Source organism: Coregonus clupeaformis, chromosome 7, assembly GCF_020615455.1.
Source record: "Coregonus clupeaformis isolate EN_2021a chromosome 7, ASM2061545v1, whole genome shotgun sequence".
NCBI lineage: Eukaryota > Metazoa > Chordata > Actinopteri > Salmoniformes > Salmonidae > Coregonus > Coregonus clupeaformis.
In genome coordinates, this window is record NC_059198.1 from 18,659,914 (window position 1) to 18,680,882 (window position 20,969).

The following is a 20,969-nucleotide window of genomic DNA, read 5'->3' on the forward strand; positions in this document are numbered from 1 at the left end:
ATTGTGTAGCTCAGTTGGTAGAGCATGGCGCTTGCAACGCCAGGGTTGTGGGTTCGATTCCCATGGGGGGCCAGTATGAAAAATGTATGCACTCACTAACTGTAAGTAGCTCTGGATAAGAGCGTCTGCTAAATGACGTAAATGTAAATAGTACACAAGTATAAACACCATGGGAACACGCAGCCGTCGTACCGCTCAGGAAGGAGATGCGTTCTGTCTCCTAGAGATGAACTTACTTTGGTGCGAAAAGTGCAAATCAATCCCAGAACAACAGCAAAGGACCTTGTGAAGATGCTGGAGGAAACAGGTACAAAAGTATCTGTAAAACGAGTCCTATATCGACATAACCTGAAAGGTTGCTCAGCAAGGAAGAAGCCACTGCTCCAAAACCGCCATAAAAAAGCCAAACTACGGTTTGCAACTGCACATTGGGACAAAGATTGTACTTTTTGGAGAAATGTCCTCTGGTCTGATGAAACAAAAATATAACTGTTTGGCCATAATGACCATTGTTATGTTTGGAGGAAAAAGGGGGTTGCTTGCAAGCCGAAAAACACCATCCCAACCGCGAAGCACGGGGGTGGCAGCATCATGCTGTGGGGGTGCTTTGCTCCAGGAGGGACTGGTGCACTTCACAAAATAGATGGCATCATGAGGAAGGAAAATTATGTGGATATATTGAAGCAACATTTCAAGACATCAGTCAGGAAGTAAAAGCTTGGTCACAAATGGGTCTCCCAAATGGACAATGACCCCAAGCATACTTCCAAAGTTGTGGCAAAATGGCTTAAGGACAACAAAGTCAAGGTATTGGAGTGGCCATCACAAAGCCCTGACCTCAATTCTATATAAAATGTGTGGGCAAAACTGAAAAAGTGTGTGCGAGCAAGGAGGCCTACAAACCTGACTCAGTTACACCAGCTCTGTCAGGAGGAATGGGCCAAAATTCACCCAACTTATTGTGGGAAGCTTGTGGAAGGCTACCCAAAATATTTGACACAAGTTAAATAATTTAAAGGCAATGCTAACAAAAACTAATTGAGTGTATGTAAACTTCTGACCCACTGGGAATGTGATGAAAGAAATAAAAGCTGAAATAAATCATTCTCTCTACAATTATTCTGACATTTCACATTCTTAAAATAAAGTGGTGATCCTAACTGACCTAAGACAGGGAATTTTTACTCTGATTAAATGTCAGGAATTGTGAAAAACTGAGTTTAAATGTATTTGGCTAAAGTGTATGTAAACTTCCGACTTCAACTGTACCTGAGTGAGCTAGGGTGCATTAGGTTAAGTCCCAATTGGCACCCTATTTCCTATGTAGTGCACTGCTTTTGACCAGGGTCCATAGGGGCCCTTGATTACTTTATGCTGTGGGGTTCTGTGTTGTGGAGTTCTGTGCTGTAGAGATCTGTACTGTGGAGATCTGTACTGTGGAGTTCTGCATTTGGCTGTGTCAAAGAATGTCTAAATGTTTGCCCCCCTGGATAATGTGATACAGTATTGGACACATTGTCGATCCCGGAAGTCTCTTTGCATCTTATTTGTAGTCTCACCCCGTAGCTCAGCAGATGCTTGTAATGCGGAGACTTCATCTAGAAAGATGGGCCTAATTGTTGACAAAACAACATGTCTGCAGCAATCGTGTGGGCATGACAGACAGGATGACAGGATGTACCCAGAGGTGACTGTCATAGAGATTATTTGCATTCAGTTTGAGTGTGTTTTATTCCCTGTCTACCCTACTTTAACAGCACAGGGATCACTTCAGCCAGTGTGTGCTATTGTGCTTTTACGTGCATGTGGGTTTCATAGATTTCAAAAGAAGAACAGGTAGCCAGCCCACCACTCTACACTCTGCGTGTTTGGTTGACCCAAATGCTGGGTTGCAGGCGTTGGGTCACTTAGTTGGGTTGTTTTCTTAAAAAAAATGATGGGTTATTGATGCTGGGTGCTGGGTTATTGGTGCTGGGTTATTGAGATATGCCCCAGTGGGTCCGATCAGATGACTGGAGGCATAGTTTAGTAGGGGCGTGGCTTTCAGATAGTTATTTTTAGCCACCCATTAGAGTAAACATCATTCCTCTTAATCTGTTCTCTTGTATAGTTATCACATGTTAAGGTTGAACACTGACGTTTTTGAAGATTCAATGAAGTTTACAGAATTGTATGAGTTCCCTAAAAGCCTATGTAAATCCCATTGTTGGGATACAATAAGGTGGTATACCTTATTATAATATGTAATAAATAATCTTAATATTATAGAGGAATGTGTAAAAAAAATAAGGACAACTTGAATTTGCTGTATGTAAACTTAACATGATGAACAGGAATTACATTTACTCTCACAGGTGGCCAATAAGATCTAGCTGAAAGCCACACCGCCAGTAACCACGCCTCCTGAAAATAACCTAAGGATTACATTAAAAAAGACCCAGCTGCTAGGTCAAACCAGCATGAGAGTAGAAAATACCCAGCTGATGGTTAAATTAACCCTTGTTTGGGTAATTCCAACAACCCAACTTGTTGGGTTATTCATGCAACCCAACTGGCTGGGTGAAAATAACCAAGCGCGTGTTCTGTCCAATATTTTCCCAGTGCTGGGTTACCAAATAACCCAAATTGGGTTGTTTTTAACCCAGCATTTTTTGGAGTGTAAATTGACGACTGTAGTGTGGTCACTAGGGATGCATCCCAAAAGGCACCCTAGTCCCTATATAGTGCACTACTATTTCCTATTCCCTATGGGCCCTGGTCAAAAGTAGTTCACTACATAGGGAATAGGGTAGCATTTGGGACGCAGCGAGAATGCATCTCTTTTCAGTGTCTCAGCAGCTCTGAACAGGTGCTGTTTGTCCCCGGAGGACTTCTAATCTGTCCATGTCAGCTCTATGGGGTAATAACAAGTCTGTGTTTTAGGGTAGAAAACAGTCAAGGGACATGTTGAAACAGGTAGAAAACACAGCACACTTTCTTCTGTATAATTACAATGTCTGAAAGGAGCGTGCATGGCTTCCATGTCTGTCTCACATGTGTTATTGTTAATGTTCCTCTTTTGTCTCCACACTTTGTGGAACAGACAAATCAGAGGCATCTACAGCATAAAACAATTATCCTCTCAGAGAGCCTAAACTATGACTAAAATTAACTACTGTAAGATTCATATACATTATAATATTAATCAATACATTATAATAGTGTAATTATAATCAACAGTGAAAACTGCACTCACTTTCTGCACAATATCAGCTCTAACTGATTAAATGAATTGAGAGTTGGTTGTGAAGAGTGTTATCAAAGAGAGTACAGAGTAAATCTGTGAAGGAGCGGTGACAGCCCCAGTACCTCATACAGTGGCTTGCGAAAGTATTCACCCCCCTTGGTATTTTTCCTATTTTGTTGCCTTACAACCTGGAATTAAAATTGATTTTTGGGGGGTTTGTATCATTTGATACATGCCTACCACTTTGAAGAGGCAAAATATTTTTTATTGTGAAACAAACAAGAAATAAGACAAAAAACTAAGAACTTGAGCGTGCATAACTATTCACCCCTCCAAAGTCAATACTTTGTAGAGCCACCTTTTGCAGCAATTACAGCTGCAAGTCTCTTGGGGTATGTCTCTATAAGCTTGGCACATCTAGCCACTGGGGCAAAACTGCTCCAGCTCCTTCAAGTTGGATGGGTTCCGCTGGTATACAGCAATCTTTAAGTCATACCACAGATTCTCAATTGGATTGAGGTCTGGGCTTTGACTAGGCCATTCCAAGGCATTTAAATGTTTCCCCTTAAACCACTCAAGTGTTGCTTTAGCAGTATACTTAGGGTTATTGTCCTGCTGGAAGGTGAACCTCCATAACAGTCTCAAATATCTGGAAGACTGAAACAGGTTTCGCTCAAGAATTTCCCTGTATTTAGCGCCATCCATCATTCCTTCAATTCTGACCAGTTTCCCAGTCCCTGCCGATGAAAAACATCCCCACAGCATGATGCTGCCACCACCATGCTTCACTGTGGGGATGGTGTTCTCGGGGTGATGAGAGGTGTTGGGTTTGCGGCAGACATAGTGTTTTCCTTGATGGCCAAAAAACTCAATTTTAATCTCGACCAGAGTACCTTCTTCCATATGTTTGGGGAGTCTCCCACATACCTTTTGGCAAACACCAATGGCTTTTTTCTGGCCACTCTTCCGTAAAGCCCAGTTCTGTGATGTGTACAGCTTAAAGTGGTCCTATGGACAGATACTCCAATCTCCGCGGTGGAGCTTTGCAGCTCCTTCAGGGTTATCTTTGGTATCTTTGTTGCCTTTCTGATTAATGACCTCCTTGCCTGCTCCGAGAGTTTTGGTGGGCGGCCCTCTCTTGGCAGGTTTGTTGTGGTGCCATATTCTTTAAATTTTTTCATAATGGATTTAATGATGCTCCGTGGGATGTTCAAAGTTTTGGATATTTTTTTATAACCCAACCATGATCTGTACTTCTCCACAACTTTGTCCCTGACCTGTTCGGAGAGATCCTTGGTCTTCATGGTGCCGCTTGCTTGGTGGTGCCCCTTGCTTAGTGGTGTTGCAGACTCTGGGGCCTTTCAGAACAGGTGTGTATATATATACTGAGATCATGTGACAGATCATGTGACACTTAGATTGCACACAGGTGGACTTTATTTAACAAATTATGTGACTTCAGAATGTAATTGGTTGCACCAGATCTTATTTAGGGGCTTCTTAGCAAAGGGGGTGAATACATATGCACGCACCACTTTTCCATTATTTATTTTTTAGAATTTTCTGAAACAAGTTTCTTTTTCATTTCACTTCACCAATTTGGACTATTTTGTGTATGTCCATTACATGAAATCCTAATAAAAATCCATTTAAATTACAGGTTGTAATGCAACAAAATAGGAAAAACGCCAAGGGGGATAAATACTTTTGCAAGGCACTGTGTTTGATGTGAGATCAGGTCTAGACAGGGACAGCCATCTCCACTAAAACTCTATTAACTCATCGGTCAGATCTTCTCTCTGCCTTGGCTTATCTGGCAACTGCCTCTGTTTAGATTGACCATGGCTGCTAAATATCCTCCTGGAAGGTGTTTCTATCTATGAATGAGTCCCATTTTGCACCTTATTCCCTATATAGTGCACTACATTTATAGGGAATAGGGTGCTATTTTGGATGCTACCTATGTTTTTCCTCTGTTTTCTTCTCTCGTTGTTTCCCTCTCTCTGTGTTCGTGTGTCCATGCCCCTGCCCTTGCACTTGGGTGACCCTATACGTCCTCAGGTGTTAGGTTCTGCTCTGACTTGTGTGAGAGCATCAGGTCTGCCTTGCCTGTCTGCCAGCCCATCTGGCCAATGTCAAACATACCCTTTGGGAATATCTGGGACAAGGAGAGTTCAAGTTCTCTTTTGACAGAGCGCAGGCCATTTTCGCTGTTTGCTGCTGTCATTGACTGACAGAAAGTACGAGTAGTGTACATCTTTCCTTTCCTCTCACCCCATCTCCTCTCACCCAGTGCTTTTATCTTCTATATAATGATGTACCTTTATCTAGTATTCATTTCATGTCTACCCAGCAGAAGCAGAGTGTCTGTACTCTGTGCCACACTGTTATTTCTGATGTGTTTTATGGAGTATAGTGTTGATCTTGTGAATCGATATCCTGGACGAGCGACGGTAGACAGACTCATGAGGAGAGTTAGACTTGAGAATCCAAACTCATAGAGGAATACTTCCAACCCTTCTGTCACTCTCTTCTCCCTTATCCCCTCTCAGTTAGACAGAAAAGCTTGGTCCTTCTTTTCTTTTTGGGGCATTTTCTCTCTCTCTCTCTCTCTCTCTCTCTCTCTCTCTCTCTCTCTCTCTCTCTCTCTCTCTCTCTCTCTCTCTCTCTCTCTCTCTCTCTCTCTCTCTCTCTCTCTCGCTCCCCTCTCTCTCACTCCCTCATCTAGCCATAAGGGACAACCTCACTATTTTTTTCTTCTTCAGGAGATTAATTAAGATTAATAAATCAAGAAGGTTTTGAAAACTCAAGCATGTGAACCAGCGCCACTCACCCGCTCACCCGTTGTGCTCAGAAACGTTAAAGAGGAAGAAAGGGGGAAGAACGGTAGGGGAAGGTCGTTTGCATCGCCATTTACTTTTTACATCATCATCTTTTCTGACTTTTCTGGCTCGTGTTTCTAGCGCCGCGGCTGACCTTTCCAAGGCTCCCAGCTGTGTCTGTGGATGATGACAGAGTACTCCTGCCAACACCACTCACTAAATGATCACTAATAAGGGGAACCCGCCGGCACGATCGCAGAAATAATTGTCATTTACTTCCATTGAATTGGAATCATACTAATTGAAGCCTCATAATTTCAAATTATTTCACAGTGTACATCCAATTATGTGTGATTTCTCTGACTAAGTATTCACCTTTTGCTGTTTTTGTCAAAATAGTTTTCAGAGGAAAAGCACAAAGGGGACAAGTGGTTGTTCTGGGGTTGACATGGATAAATAATGTTCAAAAGCCATAGAGATCCTATAAGACACTGAGGTCATAAATAACTCAGTGATGTTTCATTTCACCAGGAAGTTAGCTGTGGGGGATTCCAGGGGGAGACTCCCTTGGGTTTTCTGACCTCAATGGGACTTCCTGGTAACCTGGTCAAGCAGACCGACTGCTGCGCTCATGAGATCAGGCTGGTTTCATAAGGCTAACTTCCTGGTGAAATAAAGTCAAAATGAAACATCACTGAGTTTTAGGTACATCCAGTACACCTTGTCCCCAGAAGGTTATTTATGACCTCAGTGTCTTATAGGATCTCAATGGCTTTTGATCATTATTTATACATGTCAACCCCAGAACAATCACTTGTCCCCTCAGTCTCTCAGCCCCACCTTATAAAGGTGGCTATATGTCCAGGGTTTCTGTGCATACCTGAGGGCCCCAGTTGGTCCCAGGGAGGTATCTCCATGTGCTTGGCAGGGGCTCCTGTTACATTGATGGAGCTACTTTCAATGGGGAGGTGGAAAAGAGTGCTCTGACACCCTGAAAAAGAGACAGTCAGAGCCAAAAGGCTTCCCTCCACCACGCACGTTAACACGCGCACACACACACACACACACACACACACACACACACACACACACAAACACACACATTTGTTTTACTATCCTTGTAGGGACCTATTTCCCCTAACCCCTAGCCCTAAACTTAACCCTAACCCTTAACCTAAGCCTAAACCCTAACCCTAATTGTAACCCTAAACTTAACCCCTAAGCCTAAAATAGCCCTTTTCCTTGTGGGCACACACACACACAACATTCCTCTCTCCAGTATGGGCCAGCCTTGTACGGAAGTGTCCTGTCAGTGCCATTGAGTCAGGTAGACAACCAGAGAAAGGGGAAAACCAGCAGGACTCTAATACCCAGGATGATAATGAAAAGAAGGGGTGCAGACAGCTCCTTTACGTCAAGATTTTATGATCGCCTAAATGTTCTTGAAAGCTTTTGGTGAAACCAAATACAGTTCTCCTGGCGTTTTGTGGATTAGTCGTGTTGACAGGTGTGAGTCGGGCGAGCAGAGCCACTCTTGAGAGTCACAGCAAAGGTATGCAGGGCATTCAGAGGGAGTAAAAGAGGAATGGAGGGGGAATATTTCCTCTCACACAAAAGCTGAAGGAACTCAAACATCCATGGAGAAGACTCGTCCTGCTGCGAATTTATTCGGGGTGTTCCTCAGGGGTCTGTACTTTCCCCTCCTAAAATGACTAACACAGACCATGGAGTCTCTCCTTGACAATGAGAGAGTTAACTGGCCCTGAACCAGTTGGGAGAAGCATAAGCCATTACAGAGAGCGTGATGAACAGACACCAGCGCAGGTGTTCTTTCTTCACAGTGACTCAGAGAAAGACATTCCAGGAAACACATTTGTTAAGGGTCTTCATTTTCCAGTAATGGTGTGTTCCGAAGTATTCTCTTTTGCCAACTTTCCACCATATATATTGAAGGGTCTAACAAAGATACTTTGGAGGGTGAGAGATTATGTGTGTTCCTGGAATGTATAAGTTCCCCTTGGATTGAAATATACAGGGTCCTTTGACAGGGCATCTTGCAAGCATACATTGTCTCGGTGGACGTGTGAGAGAGAGAGAGAGACACATGCATAGTAATTAGCAGCATGTTACATACTCCAAACAGACATAGCTGCCTAGACTTCATAATGAGAAGAGTTCACGGGGGGGGGGGGGGTTTAGTTAAGCCAGTAGTACATTTAAGTACAGCACATTGGACTCGGTGTAGTGTCCTCAGCACCATCTTTAGAATTATTGCAGTTCTTCCTGCAAGTGTGTGTGTATGAGAGAGAGTTAGTTAGTTAGTCTCCCTGGTCTCTGAGCTGTTTACTTTGCAGATGCTCATTACAGAGTGAAACTGTCAGCCTCCACTAGTCTCCATTAGCATGTTAAGCCTCTCCACTCCACTCTCACCTCCCTACTCCTGCTCTCATGGTGAACACTTCTGGTCTATCTGGGGCCCAGAGAGAGAGAGGGGAGGAAAGAGGGGAGGGAGGATGAGTGAGTGAGTGAGTGAGAGAGAGAGTGAGAGAGAGAGAGAGGGGAAAAAACAGCTGTTTGTTGTTTGTTTATACAACTAACCTCATTAGTACAGCTGGAATGACATTAAAGGTCAGGCAGGCAGGCTTTGAACTAATGTCAACTAATGTCAGTCTGGGAAATGTATTTTAGGTGGGAAAGTGATTAAAAGGATCAACCTGGACCAGGCAGGCTCTAGGATAACACTGTCTGAAGTGATGATCTGCCTTATGTCATGTGTGTGTGTTAGAGGTCTTCGTGGATCCACCTGTACCCGAGACCTGCGCGGGTCCAGATCCAGAATTTTAAATAATTTATCGGATCTGATATGATTGTCACGGGTACAGTATGTGTAATTTTAACTGGCTCGTGCATTTCCGAACGCAACTCCTGCAGTAGAGAAAGAGAGAGAAATTGTATAATTTATGCTGCTGCTCTTGCTTTTCACGAGAGTTGAGTGTGGTGTGTGTAGCTTGTTGTTGGCCAATCGTAAATCATCAAAGCGGCAGTAGGCTACTGTCATAGAGCTTCGCTCCATGTGTGGCGAAAAGTTAGGAGATATTTAATCAATGGAAGATGGGATTAAAATTACGGAATTAAAAATTAAAGAAGAAGGATAGGCTACAACAACCAAGAGCCATCAGGTAGGCTGGCTGCTACTTAATATTCTGAATTGAGTAATATTCTGAACTGCAGCCTCAGTTAGTCTAGCTAGCTTAACTAGCTTCTTGTCCCGGTTTGATTCAAACAAGCAGTCCAAGACAGGTACTACTCAATCATCTTTGACAATAAATAACCTAGCTATGGCAGCTATTAGTCTACTATAGCGTGAATCGGCTTGGTTGCTGTCTCTCCTCTCCCTCCTGCTCCCTAAGTCACTCGCTCACTGTATGGTCCCTCCCATGCCTGCTAGAGCGGCACGTCTCTCCCTCCTCTTGCACTGTATCAGCTCCGGTTAATAAAGTAACTTTAGTTAAAACTATTATTTTCCTGCTGCTTTGCTCACTCGGATTGGATCGGACCGGGTGTGGATCCAAACAGGTTTATACGGAACCTGTATTTATTTATGCATATTGGGTCCAGGTGGGAAAGCCCCAGGTCCATTTCGGGACGTGAAGACCTCTAGTGCAAGTGCGTGCTTGCTGTGTGTGTGTGTGTGTGTCCTGTCCTGTCCTCACTGTGACCTGTTTGAACACAGGGAACCAACCGCCACCTGCAGTGAGAATGCAGTCAGTCAGCACAGCAGTTTGGAACTGTTAGTGAAGTGACTGTACATTTTTCCTGATCAGAGTTTATCCTGGTCAGATCAAATGGCCAGGAAAAACTCTTGGCCCTAGGTAGGCTAGGTATGACTATGGGCCACTGGTGTGTCTTAAATATGCTGAGTCACTGCTTCAATGCTATTCTGCATGTGTTTCATCCAAAGTAGTATAATTTCTCCCTAATGCAATGAGGAATAGTCTGCTGAGACAGTGAGTTATGAGAGTGGCAGAAGATTAATGACCAGACCAGAGTTTTGGCTCCACCACTGGACCACTGCCTTATTGACCATAAAAAATATTATTGTTCTATGTAATTATGCTGCTAGGATCCACTGGTGTACAATATAGCCTGTTTCTCATTTCAGTTTAACTACTTAAAAAAGTCAATAGTTGAGAATGTCTTGGCTTACAAATTATATTGAGGAGAGAGCAGAATTATTGCGCTAATAAAGGAGTTATATTGTAATCACCTTTTACATTTTTGAGGAAAGGAAAATATCAGTATAATAAAAAATGGCTTTTAAATCTATGTTCTTTTAATTTCATTATTCTATGTATTTGTAAATTGAATAATTTTGATATTATTGCTTTATTTCTCTTAGAATAAAGTGTACCTATTTCACTGCGACAAAAACCAGCCTATTCCTCCTATACTGTAGCGCTTTACTCATCTCCCCTCTTCCTCTTTATCTTTGCTCCCAAGGGGTCTCTTACTCCTACCTGCAGGGGCAGCCAGTGGCTGAGGAGGATGTGGCAGTGGATGTGAAGTTGTACAGTCACCGGTGGAGGAGGTGGCTGTCCCCAGAACAACCACATAACATGGACAGTAACAGGGCCAGCCAGGACCAGGATCAGCAGGACCAAGACCAGGGTCAAGACCAGCCTGAGGGGGCCTTTCCAGGCCTGCTCTCAGCACAGGACAGCCAGGACACTGACAACAGCTCCCAGATAGAGGTACAGTACACCAACAGTGTTTCCCCTACATATTATTTGATATTTTTAGCACCAAACCTGTTTACCATGAACTAGTCCTTTTTGGGAAGTTTTTTCTGGGTAAGACCTATTATTGGATTCCTGGATTCCTGTCATTGTTGTTGAGCTCCTCATACTTTCCTTTGTTTGCTGAAGCGCGGAGGCCTACCAGAACTTTGTTACTTCAGGGGGCTTTGTGTTCCGCCAAGGAAAAGCTATTTAGGGGAAACACTTGGGCCCACAGAGTGAACACCCCAGGTAACCCTCTGAGACAGGGAGGGAGAATGTCTGGATTTACCTGTGAGGTCTCTATTAGAATATGAACAGAGCCTAAACTGCATTAGTTCCTCAATCCTCTTTAATCTAGAACTAGTCCCAAAACTATTCCTGGGCAACTCCCAGAGGAGAAAAAGTAGACAACCCGAGAACAGAGTGATTAGATGATAATGAAAAACAGGACTAGGGGAGCTTTTGGTGGATGAATACTTAATATCAAATTAAAGCTCAGCACACCCCCAGGTAGGCATTCATCATAACCTGCTGTTATAAATATTCCAAAAACATGCATGCCTGTTTGCAAGGCACTAAAGTAAAACTGCTAAGAAATTGGCAAAGAAATGAACTTTATGTCCTGAATATAAAGCGTAATGTGTGGGGCAAATCCAACACAACACATCACTGAGTACAACTCTTCATATTTTCAAGCATAGTGGTGGCTGCATCATGTTATGGGTATGCTTGTCATCGCCAAGGGAGTTTTTTAGGATAAAAATAAACGGAATAGAGCTATGCACAGCAAAATCCTAGAGGAAAACCTGGTTCAGTCTGCTTTCCAACAGACACTGGGTGACAAATTCACCTTTCAGCAGGACAATAACCTAAAAGACAAGGCCAAATATACGCTGGAGTTGCTTACCGATATGACAATCAATGTTCCTGAGTGGCCTACTTACAGTTTTGACTTAAATCGGCTTGGAAGTCTATGGCAAGACTTGAAAATGGCTGACTAACAATGATCAACAACTAACTTGACAGAGCTTGAATAATTAAAAAAAGAATAATGTGCAAATATTGTACAATACAGGTGTGCAAAACTCTTAGAGACTTACCCAGAAAGACTCACAGCTGTAATCACTGCCAAACGGTGATTCTAACATGAATTGACTCAGGGCTGTAAATACTTATGTAAATGTGATATTTCTGTATTTGATTTTCAATACATTTGCAAAAATTTCTAAGAACATGTTTTCACTTTGTCATTATGAGGTATTATGTGTAGATGGGTGAGAAAAAACATATATTTAATCAATTTAGAATTCAGGCTGTAACACAACAAAATGTGGAATACGTCAAGGGGTGTGAATACTTTCTGAAGATACTGTATTATCTTCAGCACCATACCAGTGTCTACATGAAAGCGGCACGTTTTTATGGTCCTAACAAATGGCATCATGAAATTGCATTAAAAGGTAAAAACTGCAACGAGTTTCTAGCCAGGGAGAATACATTTCCCTGCTCCCTCCGTCACCTTGAATCTCATTTGAAAATCACAGTTTTTTACATCATCAATTTTATTTCCTTCTTATCTTTTTAACTACATAATGTAGAAATGTGCTGTTTTCACAGAGACACTGGTATGGTGCTGGAAGTAATGATTATGGGGTTGAAAAGTGGTTGTATTCCCCCTTAACTTTGACATCCCCCTCGAAAGTCACAAGGCAATAGACCAGCTGGAGATGAATTGCTGGCTCTTGGTCTGTGTGTCACTGTGTCCCTTTGTAAATGAAAGGCAAGGACCCAGGTCCCTTGTTATTGTGCCTACTAGCCCAGCTCACCGCTGCAGCCTAGCGCTCAGGCAGTCGTAACGATGATGGCAGTGCGACTGGTCCAGACGGATCGTTAAGTCTCTGTGTGCCTTCAAATCATCTCAGGTCTGCAGCCCCAGATTCGCTCTGTGTGATGACAGAAGACGCTTTGATCTTCAGCTAAACACACACATGCATGCACGCACACACACATACACACATGCAGCCACCCACACACACACACACACTCACACACACATACAAACACATGCATGCTAACACACACACACATGCACAAACACACACACACACACACACACCATGTGCGCCCACACACACACCACCAGGCGCGTAACTTGCGGGGGGGGAGGGGGGACAGGGGGTCATGACCCCCTCAATATTAGAAAGAGGTAAATTTGACCCCCTCAATAATATACCATTATGAGTATGATTGATTGGAAGAAAAAAATATATACTCTAAAGCACCAGGCAACTACTGGCTTTATGTGGCTTTTCACCACAGTGCTACTCAGTTCCTCATTTTATGATTGGATAGCCCTGCCGGCAAATATGCTTTTGGTTGCGCCCGGTCCCCACTCCCCAGAGGCAGCTGGCCCATGGCTTGTAAGAAGAACGGAGCAATGCGCAATTTCTTCTCTTTCCCTTTTCGCGTGCGCTATGCTCTCTCTCTTTCTCTTTGTGGTGTTTGCTGAGGAGAGGTAGCTATATTCACAGCACTCCAATGTGTAAATGTTTGGAAATTGTAAATGAGTAAAAGGTCATGAACATTTCATAAATGTATTCCTATGTTGTTGTGTAACTAGCGAACTACTGGTGATGAGATAATATTGTGTAAAAATAGTTTTATACCAAGTGATGCAATGCTAGTTTGGCTATTTTAGCTAGGCTAACGTTAGCTAGCTAAGCTACCACCAAAGCTAGCACAGTATCTAGATCTCCACCTTTTCCTTTTCAACTGCAGTTTCAGATGAGCAGCACTCAGTGAGTCAGTGTTCACCCTAGTGAAAAAGTAGCTAATGCCCTTAATGGAGGTGCACAACAATACCAAAGAGTAGAAAATATTTTTTGGGGCATAGAATTGTAAGTAAATGAATGAATGGCTACATAGCTAGCTAGCTAACTACACTGTACAATTCATAATAGACTGGTACTATGTAATCAGATAGCTACAGTTGAAGTCGGAAGTTTACATACACTTAGGTTGGAGTCATTAAAACTCGTTTTTCAACCACTCCACAAATGTCTTGTTAACAAACTATAGTTTTGGCAAGTCGGTTAGGACATCTACTTTGTGCATGACACAAGTAATTTTTCCAACAATTGTTTACAGACAGATTATTTCACTTATAATTCACTGTATCACAATTCCAGTGGGTCAGAAGTTTACATACACTAAGTTGACTGTGCCTTTAAACAGCTTGGAAAATTCCAGAAAATGATTTAATGGCTTTAGAAGCTTCTGATAGGCTAATTGACATCATTTGAGTCAATTGGAGGTGTACCTGTGGATGTATTTCAAGGCCTACCTTCAAACTCAGTGCCTCTTTGCTTGACATCATGGGAAAATGAAAAGAAATCAGCCAAGACCTCAGAAAAAAAATTGTAGACCTCCACAAGTCTGGTTCATCCTTGGGAGAAATGTCCAAATGCCTGAAGGTACAATGTTCATCTGTACAAACAATAGTACGCAAGTATAAACACCATGGGACCATGCAGCCGTCATACCGCTCAGGAAGGAGACGCGTTCTGTCTCCTAGAGATAAACGTACTTTGGTGTGAAAAGTGCAAATCAATCCCAGAACAACAGCAAATTACCCTGTGAAGATGCTGGAGGAAACAGGTACAAAAGTATTTATATCCACAGTAAAACAAGTCCTATATCGACATAACCTGAAGGGCCGCTCAGCAAGGAAGAAGCCACTGCTCCAAAACCGCCATAAAAAAGACTACGGTTTGCAACTGCACATGGGGACAAAGATCGTACTTTTTGGAGAAATGTCCTCTGGTCTGATGAAACAAAAATAGAACTGTTAGGCCATAATGACCATCGTTATGTTTGGAGGAAAAAGGGGGAAGCTTGCAAGCCGAAGAACACCATCCCAACCGTGAAGCACGGAGGTGGCAGCATGATGCTGTGGGGGTGCTTTGCTGCAGGAGGGACTGGTGCACTTCACAAAATAGATGGCATCATGAGGAAGGAAAATTATGTGGATATATTGAAGCAACATCTCAAGACATCAGTCAGGAAGTTAAAGCTTGGTCGCAAATGGGTCTTCCAAATGGACAATGACCCCAAGCATACTTCCAAAGTTGTGGCAAAATGGCTTAAAGACAACAAAGTCAAGGTATTGGAGTGGCCATCACAAAGCCCTGACCTCAATCCTATATACAATTTGTGGGCAGAACTGAAAAAGCGAGTTACACCAGCTCTGTCAGGAGGAATGGGCCAAAATTCACCCAACTTATTGTGGGAAGCTTGTGTAAGGCTACCCGAAACGTTTGACCCAAGTTAAACAATTTAAAGGCAATGCTAACAAATACTAATTGAGTGTATGTAAACTTCTGACCCACTGGGAATGTGATGAAATAAATAAAAGCTGAAATAAATCATTTTCTCTACTATTATTCTGACATTTCACATTCTTAAAAAGAAGTGGTGATCCTAACTGACCTAAAACAGGGAATTCTTACTAGGATTAAATGTCAGGAATTGTGAAAAACTGAGTTTAAATGTATTTGGCTAAGGTGCAAGTAAACTTCAGAATTCAACTGTAGCTAAACATATTGCCAGTAAATAAATCATTTAGCTAATAAAAGCAGCATCTAATTCATGTTAATAAGCTAACCCCATTGTTAAGGTCAGCCATTTTTGTCATGATAATGGTATTTGGTCATATGATCATGGCAGGGTTCAAAGACAGGCAATAGAGAGGGTGAGAGAGAGCACCACCCATGTTGAGTCAGGGAGAGGACGAACAGGTCATCAGGTGAGAATTTGTTTTAAAAGGCACTATCAGTTCAACTCGTCATCTTTGCTGACTGTAGCCCAAGTACTATGACAAAACAGTTGTTGCCTACATTCTGATTTAATTTGGTTGTCATGGAAGGGGTTAGAGACAGTCAGTGGAGAGAGCTAGAGAGAGAACACCGCCCATGTTGAGGCAGGGAGAGGACAAACAGGTCATCAGGTGAGAATTTGGAATGTAGTGGTGAGAAAACTATGGTGAACACACAAATTTGAATATTTAAGTGTGATCCTAAAACATGTGTTGTAGATAGATGTATTATTGTTTAAGTTTAGTCATATTTTGCCAATAGAAAGTAAGACCATGTTGGTTGTCATCACTTACGTAACACAGTTTCTCTGCCCCCCCCCTTTAAAAAATGTGTCAGCCAGACAGTCACTCACAAAGTATACTACCGATCGCTGTCCATGGTGCTAAAATTGCAACATGTCTATGTGGCTGCATGTCTTGAATCGATGATAGGATTTCTATGGTGCCAGGGCATAGCTTTGCTTCAGCTAATGGATAAATGTTTATTGGTCGGCCTATTTGGTCGTCATTTTCTCAGGTTAAGCCTAACATTTTACGAAGCTATACACAGTGTCACATTGCTGCCATTTTTAGACTGCTGGCTGGTGGCAATAATGTAATTACTCTTTCAGTAATTACAGTTGGAAATTCAAATATTGCAGATTGTCAAATACATTTTCGATACAACAGAATACGAATCAGCTACCAATAGATTTTTTAGAATATACAGCTGTCCTCATTGCCCTGTATTCATGCCCTGTATTCACTCGCCACAATATTGGTTTTGAACGTTCTTTTTGGACTAATGCCCGACTGAGCATTCTACTCCATGCATCGTCAATGTGTGCTGATGAAGATGTAATCAAAAGTGCATTACAGTGGCTTGGAAATACAATGACATTCAAAAGGAGGCAAGTAATTAGTAGGAAAGCCTTATGTCATTATTTTGGTGTCACCAGATTGACTTTAGATGCAGTATAACGGTAGCTAGCTAGCTAAGATTGAGTGGAGGCCACCGGATTTTAGCTAGCTAATGTTAGCATTGCTAGCTATTTTTGACAAACTAAAGACAACATTGCCATCTGTCTAAAGTCAATTTGACGACATGATAATGCTGACAAAGTTGTTTCCTACTAAATATCGTATTTCCAGGCACTATAGTGTAATTTAGACGAAACAGTAGTTGGCCTCCGTCCAGAATGACTGTGCTTATCACCACTTTAGGGCACCACTATGGCGCCGCCGGTAGAGGGTGGCTTGAGAACATTCATAACAATGACATGACGTGACCGAGTGCATGACATGAGCCCCCCTCGCGCTGACATCTCCAAGCTTGGATAGAAAGTTGTTGTTACTAGGGATACTAGGGATGGTTTCATTATGCAGTGTACTATCCATAGCTATATACCATCTTTAGGTGCGATTTAGGTGCTATTTATAAACTTTATACATGAAATTAGATCCACCTTGAGAGACTCCCCTACTCTCCTTAAGTCCTCGGTCTGTAGGTGTCACGATCGTCGAAGGAGGAGGACCAAGGCGCAGCGTTGAAGGTGAACATATTTTATTTAATAGAGTAATCACCCGAACAAAACAACAAACGATACGTGCAGTCCTACGGTACAAACCAAAAGGAACAAGATCCCACAACCACTGTGGGAAAACAGCCTGTCTAAATGTGGTTCCCAATCAGAGACAACCAGCAACAGCTGACACTCGTTGCCTCTGATTGAGAACCACTCTGGCCAACATAGAAATGCAACAACTAGAATACCCAAAGGAAACTCACACCCTGGCTCAACATACAAGTGTCCCCAGAGCCAGGGCGTGACAGTACCCCCCCCTAAAGGCGCGGACTCCGGCCGCGCCAACCAAACACCACAGGGGAGGGACCGGGTGGGCATTCCACCTTGGCGGCGGATCCGGCTCCGGGCCTGATCCCCACTCCCTCTCCAAACCCCCAAAGTACCCCTGGTCCGGTCTGGCCCCGCTGGCCGGAGCTGGACTGCACACTGGTGGAGCGGATTGCTCTAGCTCCGGCGTGAAGCAGCTGACCGGTGCCGGACCAGGCACCGGTGGAACATGCACGGGCCGTGCCGGACTGACGACGCACACTACTGGCTTGGTGTGGGGAACAGGCACGGGCCGTGCCGGACTGACGACGCACACCACTGGCTTGGTGTGGGGAGCAGGAGCGGGCCGGACCGGGCTGGCGATGCGCACCATTGGCTTGGTGCGGGGAGCAGGAGCGGGCCGGACCGGGCTGGCGACGCGCACCATTGGCCTGGTGCGGGGAGCAGGAACAGGCCGGGCCGGGCTGGCGACGCGCACCATAGGCTTGGTGCGGGGAGCAGGAACAGGCCGGGCCGAGCTGGCGACGTGCACCATTGGCTTGGTGCGGGAAGCAGGAACAGGACGGGCCGGGCTGGCGACGCGCACCATTGGCTTGGTGCGGGGAGCAGGAACAGGCCGGGCCGGGCTGGCGACGTGCACCATAGGCTTGGTGCGGGGAGCAGGAACAGACCGGACCGTACTGGGGACACACACCACTGGCCCTACGCAGGGATCTGGAACGGGCCGGACCGGACTGGTAACACACCCCAGTACCTCTCGCCGTGCCTCTACACCTTCCTTCCCCTCTTTGACCAGTGGCCCCCGTAACCTGGCGGCCTCCTCTGCCAACCCGCTGGGCCGCTCTATCGCGGTCTCCTGCTGCCCCGTATTTTATTTAATAGAGTAATCACCCGAACAAAACAACAAACGATACGTGCAGTCCTACGGTACAAACCAAAAGGAACAAGATCCCACAACCACTGTGGGGAAACAGCCTGTCTAAATGTGGTTCCCAATCAGAGACAACCAGCAACAGCTGACACTCGTTGCCTCTGATTGAGAACCACTCTGGCCAACATAGAAATGCAACAACTAGAATACCCAAAGGAAACTCACACCCTGGCTCAACATACAAGTGTCCCCAGAGCCAGGGCGTGACAGTAGGGCCAGGTTGCGGGCCCGACTATTTCCTATACTTAGTATTTATTGCCAACCCAGACAATCTTTCCTGATACATTGTGCATTATATGTCCATTGTGTTGCACACAATTTAAACGTAGTCTTGAATGATGCATGCCAAGATATACTGTACCAGATATAAGGGACTGTTAATATTGCAACCACACAACTCAAACATCAGTTCACCAGTATGAACCAAAATCGCAAACCGCTTTTTTTGTTCAAGCCCTCAACGACTCTTGTCTGCTAAATATGATAATCTACTTGCATCTGCCAATTAATTGGCTGTCCAGTATCCAGACGTCCTGTCCCCAGAGCTTCCTATACAGTTAATCTCTTTCCGTAACGTGTTTAAGCTGGCAATTAAGGAGAATGAGAGGATCCATTAAAGATGTTGCAGAGCTGCTGTATTTGAAGCACTCCTCCCTTCTGCTCAGTTTCCCTGATGTTGCTAAGGCAATCAAGCTGTTTTTACCATATCTGTAACTGTTGCTTCTGCAGAGAGATCGGTTTCAAACTAAAGTTCATAAAGAACTACCTAAGAAGCATTAGGCTCTCGGTCTGATATGAGCTTTTGAACACCTGAGGAAGCACCACTCATTGCACTGGCGCTGTCGTAGCCTTGACCACGGCATTCTTTCGCCGATATCCCCCTTATTTTTCAAGACCTGGGGCACTTTTTCAGTCACATTCCTGAAGCCCAAGAAACAAACACTTCGCTTCCTAGTACATATGGAAATACTTTTTTTTACTATAGACCTGGGTTCGATCCCAGGCTGTATCACAACCGGCCGTGATCGGGAGTCCCATAGGGCGGCGCACAATTGGCCCAGCATCGTCTGGGTTAGGGGAGGGTTTGGTCGGGGGTTTTACTGGGTTCATTGCGCTCTAGCGACTCCTTGTGGCGGGCCGGGTGCCTGCAGGCTGACCTCAGTCGTCAGTTGAAAGGTGTTTCCTCTGACACATTGGTGCAGCTGGCTTCCGGGTTAAGCGGACGGGTGTTAAGAAGCACGGTTTGGCGGGTCATGTTTCGGAGGACGCATGACTTGACCTTCGCCTTCCGAGCCCATTGGGGAGTTGCAGCGATGAGACAAGATCGAAATTGTGGAGAAAAAATACGAACAAATAGACATCGATGACGGGCGCATGGGCCCCCAGAGCTTGTGGGGCCCCCCCACCTTACAGGGTGTCCGGTACACCAGTGGTTGTCCTGTTAATCATATGATGCAAAATACATAATAGGGGGATGATTTCTGTAGTTTGAAAGTTACATATCTTGAAAACCTGATTGCTGACAAGCAAAACATTTTGGGACTAAAGGTCTTCTCAGGTAAACCACAATGACTTTCAGTTGTGGTACAAAGTGTGGGAATGAACTAACATTAAACCCATTGCATTCAAGATTTTATATTGATTGTGTGACGAATTCCTTGTTCATCGTGACGAATAGCAAACCGCTGAACCAGTCAGTACATGTTGTCCCTAATCATGGCTTGGGAGTTGGGAAGGCTTGGCAGCCATGCGTTTGTTGTGGTGTTGTGGTGATATTGCTGTAGCGTTGTGAATGAGGTGAATGTGGTGCGGGATGATTGTGGCGATGATGCCATGTTAAATTCCACATGGCTTTATCAAAGACTGGATCACCTCATCAGTACTAAGCAGCAGCATGTCAACAAACAGACACACGGACTAGTCTCAGTATAAATATAATCAGTGCTTAATTTGTAAATCGAGAGGTGCTGGAACAAAAACTGAGCGTGGGGGGGGTGACCTGGGGAGCTCTGAGGTACTGGAACGCATGAGAAAAAAAATAACCTTCTATAATAAAGCATTGCATGCATATCATCACATTTGCGTAGTGGCATAGAGCAGTAGAGTAGAGGCACAGAAGTTGCACACACGGGGGGAAAAAAATTGTGGCCTAGGGTCCGGGATGTTTTTTGCCTTTTATAAACGCATTTCATGGAATTCTACGTCATTTTACATGACTGGAAACTTTGGCTTAATCTATTTTAATGCTGCATTCAAAACAACTGGGAACTCGGAGCTGGGAAATCTCTGACTTCCGACTTCAGTGCGTTCAAGATAACTGGGAAATCGGGAAAAAACGAGCTGAGACTGGGAAAATTTGTGTTGAATGGTCATCCAACTTGGAATTCCAAGTGGAGAACTCTGGCCACTTTCTAGAGCTCCGACATTCCGACCTGAAGATCACTGACGTCATGATTCGACCTCGTTTTTTTCAGAGTTCCCAGTTGTCTTGAAAGCACCATAATATC

General features: G+C 44.0%; 1 protein-coding gene across 1 annotated transcript in view; it reads left to right on the forward strand.

Annotated features, from left to right (window-relative positions):
- plxdc2b (plexin domain containing 2b) overlaps positions 1-20,969 on the forward strand; it is a 202,601-nt gene that overhangs the window by 46,417 nt on the left and 135,215 nt on the right. The window contains exon 2 of the mRNA XM_041881132.2: positions 10,549-10,799. Coding sequence (XP_041737066.2) covers positions 10,549-10,799 — 251 coding nt within the window. The remainder of the gene's footprint in view (positions 1-10,548; positions 10,800-20,969) is intronic.